The sequence below is a fragment of the Hordeum vulgare genome, chromosome 7H, assembly GCF_904849725.1.
Source record: "Hordeum vulgare subsp. vulgare chromosome 7H, MorexV3_pseudomolecules_assembly, whole genome shotgun sequence".
NCBI classification, from domain to species: Eukaryota; Viridiplantae; Streptophyta; class Magnoliopsida; order Poales; family Poaceae; genus Hordeum; species Hordeum vulgare.
Genome location: NC_058524.1, coordinates 561,244,450 through 561,246,767, shown reverse-complemented (window position 1 = coordinate 561,246,767; position 2,318 = coordinate 561,244,450). Strand labels below are relative to the sequence as shown.

Here is a 2,318-nt window from a genome sequence, read left to right as displayed (position 1 = left end):
TTTTTTGAAGTCCATTTTAAATATGACTCCACTCAACTTTTCATGGTGAAGCTCATGAACAGTTTCATGCAGTACAATAACTGCATCTAGTATGTTGCGTCCTTGCATAAACGTTGTTTGAGTGGGTTTGACCACATGGTCAGCCAACCTGTTGAACCAATTGATTGCAACATTTGTAAAGATTTTGAAGGTGACATTTAGAAGAAAAATCGGTCGGTATTGTTGAATACTACTAGCCTCCTTAGTCTTGGGCAGCAGAATAATTTCCCTAAAGTTTAAACCGGCACTATCAAAGTTTTCAGCATGCACTTGGTTAAACAAATGAACCAAGTCTGCCTTCAAAAAATATTGATAAACCTCGCTGGAAAACCATAGGTCCCGGAGTCTTGTTGTGTTTCATTTGAAACACCGCGGTCCGAATTTCCTCCTCAGAAAACGGAGAGGTTAAAAACTCATTTTTCTCCACCGAAAACCTCATGTGTTGCTAGCTAGTTTTTGCATTTGAAATTTCTTCAAATATTATATTCAACAGAGTCTGAACCGCTGTAGTGTTGTGCGGATTTTATTTTGGTATCTACGTTGTGTCAAACTAATAAGGAACACAATTTGTCTGAGATAATCACTTCCCTTGTTTCACACAACAATTTTCAGTTCCAATTATCAGTCCATGAGGATTCTTTTTCTAATGACTTAATATGCTATTTGGTGTGTTTTAAAGACATGTATTTTTTTGACAAACTGTTTTAAAGGCATGTAAACTCATCACTAGCAAAACTAATCATGTGGAGTGTGTTACAATTTGTTTTAGTCTCTCGATTTGCCCATTAGCATGTGTGTACCCACTGAGCATATTCTAACTTAAGTTAGCTCCCATGACCTCAGTATGTACCCATATCGTATCTCTATCAGGTTTCATCTCCAAATTGACCTGGAAAATCTGAGATAAGTTGGTAATACTGCTAACATCCAGATTTCATAACTGGCAGGCTTGATGCTGACAAGACAGTGTTCAGTTTTGGTTCCATATGGCATCACTATAACTCAAACATTTTTGTCCTTTTGCGTGCAAATGTCAAATACTTACATGCTTGTAGTATAATGTAAATGGTCTGCGCCAATTAATTAGGACAGGAGGGAGTATCTTATTTAAATCAGAATCACTCAACATATGAAATACATGGATACCTGGATATGTCATTTCAGTATATGCAATGTCTGAATTCCAATTGATCTGTACATTACATACTGTCGATTGTTTGGTGTACATACTTGTATTGACTGTTACAGGAGGATAATCTGGTTCCATCTGACTAAACATAGCTTGGTAATTCAAGAACTTACACAGCACACTGACATGATAAGTACTGTACTAGACAATAAACAACACATTAGTCCAATATATCGACGAACATTAGGCAAACAATTTCTGAAACTGCGCACTACACAGGTACTAGCACTACCACCCGCAACAGGATCAGTACTTTAGAAGCTGAGGGCCGAGAGAAGAATGGCAGTGGTGAAAACCAGTGCCAGAACGGAGGTCACCAGAGCCGGAAGCGCCACAGCGCCACCGTTCTTGGTGTTGTGCGGCCTCGTGTTTGCCGCGCCACCACCGGTACCGGTGTGCCTCCCGCCACCGCTCGCTCCACCGCCGGGGCCACCTCCTCCCATGTGCCCAAGCTTCCTGGGAGTCACTATCTCCAGGAGCCTCTTGCCTTGGATTTCTGGAAAGTAAGCAGCAGTTCCAGGAATAATTTCGTAAGAGACTAGCTTCATGGCAAGACTGAACCTGAAGAAATATGAAGAAAGTAGAGAGCAAAGAGGAGACCGATGAACACAGAATACCAACCATGCAGTCCCTGCATCTGGAGACGAGGCCTCAGACGACGATAAGATTCATCAGCCATGGCGCCATGGGAAGCGAAGGCGAGCAGGAGGAGGAGAGCGAGGGCACCTTTCCTCATCTTGAGATGGACTCGGTGCCCAACAGAGCAACTCCGATGCGGAGTGTATGTGTGGAGACTCGTCTTTTAACTCCTGGATGCTGGAGAGCAGTTAAGATAAGACCACTCCACAAGCTATCGTGCATGGTGGCAACAGTTCAGCTTTGTTCTTTCTGTGGCAGACACTGTGCCTTGAGCTGGAGAGGTGCCTTGTGCTGTGCCTTTCTCACAAAATCAGGATTTGTACTCTCCCATAATACTATTGTGTGGTGCGCCTTCCTCGCTCTAAGCTTGTTAGCTCACAAAATCAGGGTTAGTACTCTCCCATAATCTTGCTGATAAGCACCACCCCCAAAACAAGCAACAGTCCCAAGA

General features: G+C 42.9%; 1 protein-coding gene across 1 annotated transcript; it reads right to left on the bottom strand.

Annotated features, from left to right (window-relative positions):
* Positions 1-1,197: 1,197 nt before the first annotated feature.
* Positions 1,198-2,108, bottom strand: LOC123408437. The gene is made up of 2 exons (XM_045101548.1): positions 1,850-2,108; positions 1,198-1,724 (listed from the first exon to the last, which is right to left on the bottom strand). Exons 1-2 carry the CDS (start codon positions 1,962-1,964, stop codon positions 1,483-1,485), a joined length of 357 nt encoding a protein of 118 aa, XP_044957483.1. The 5' UTR covers positions 1,965-2,108; the 3' UTR covers positions 1,198-1,482.
* Positions 2,109-2,318: the final 210 nt, after the last annotated feature.

Bases quoted from the DNA above. Each gene is read 5' to 3' on its own strand.
- LOC123408437 (XM_045101548.1), bottom strand. From the start codon at position 1,964: ATGAGGAAAGGTGCCCTCGCTCTCCTCCTCCTGCTCGCCTTCGCTTCC. The intron at 1,725-1,849 runs GTTGGTATTCTG...CTTACTTTCCAG, and splicing joins CCAGATGCAGGGACTGCATG to AAATCCAAGGCAAGAGGCTC.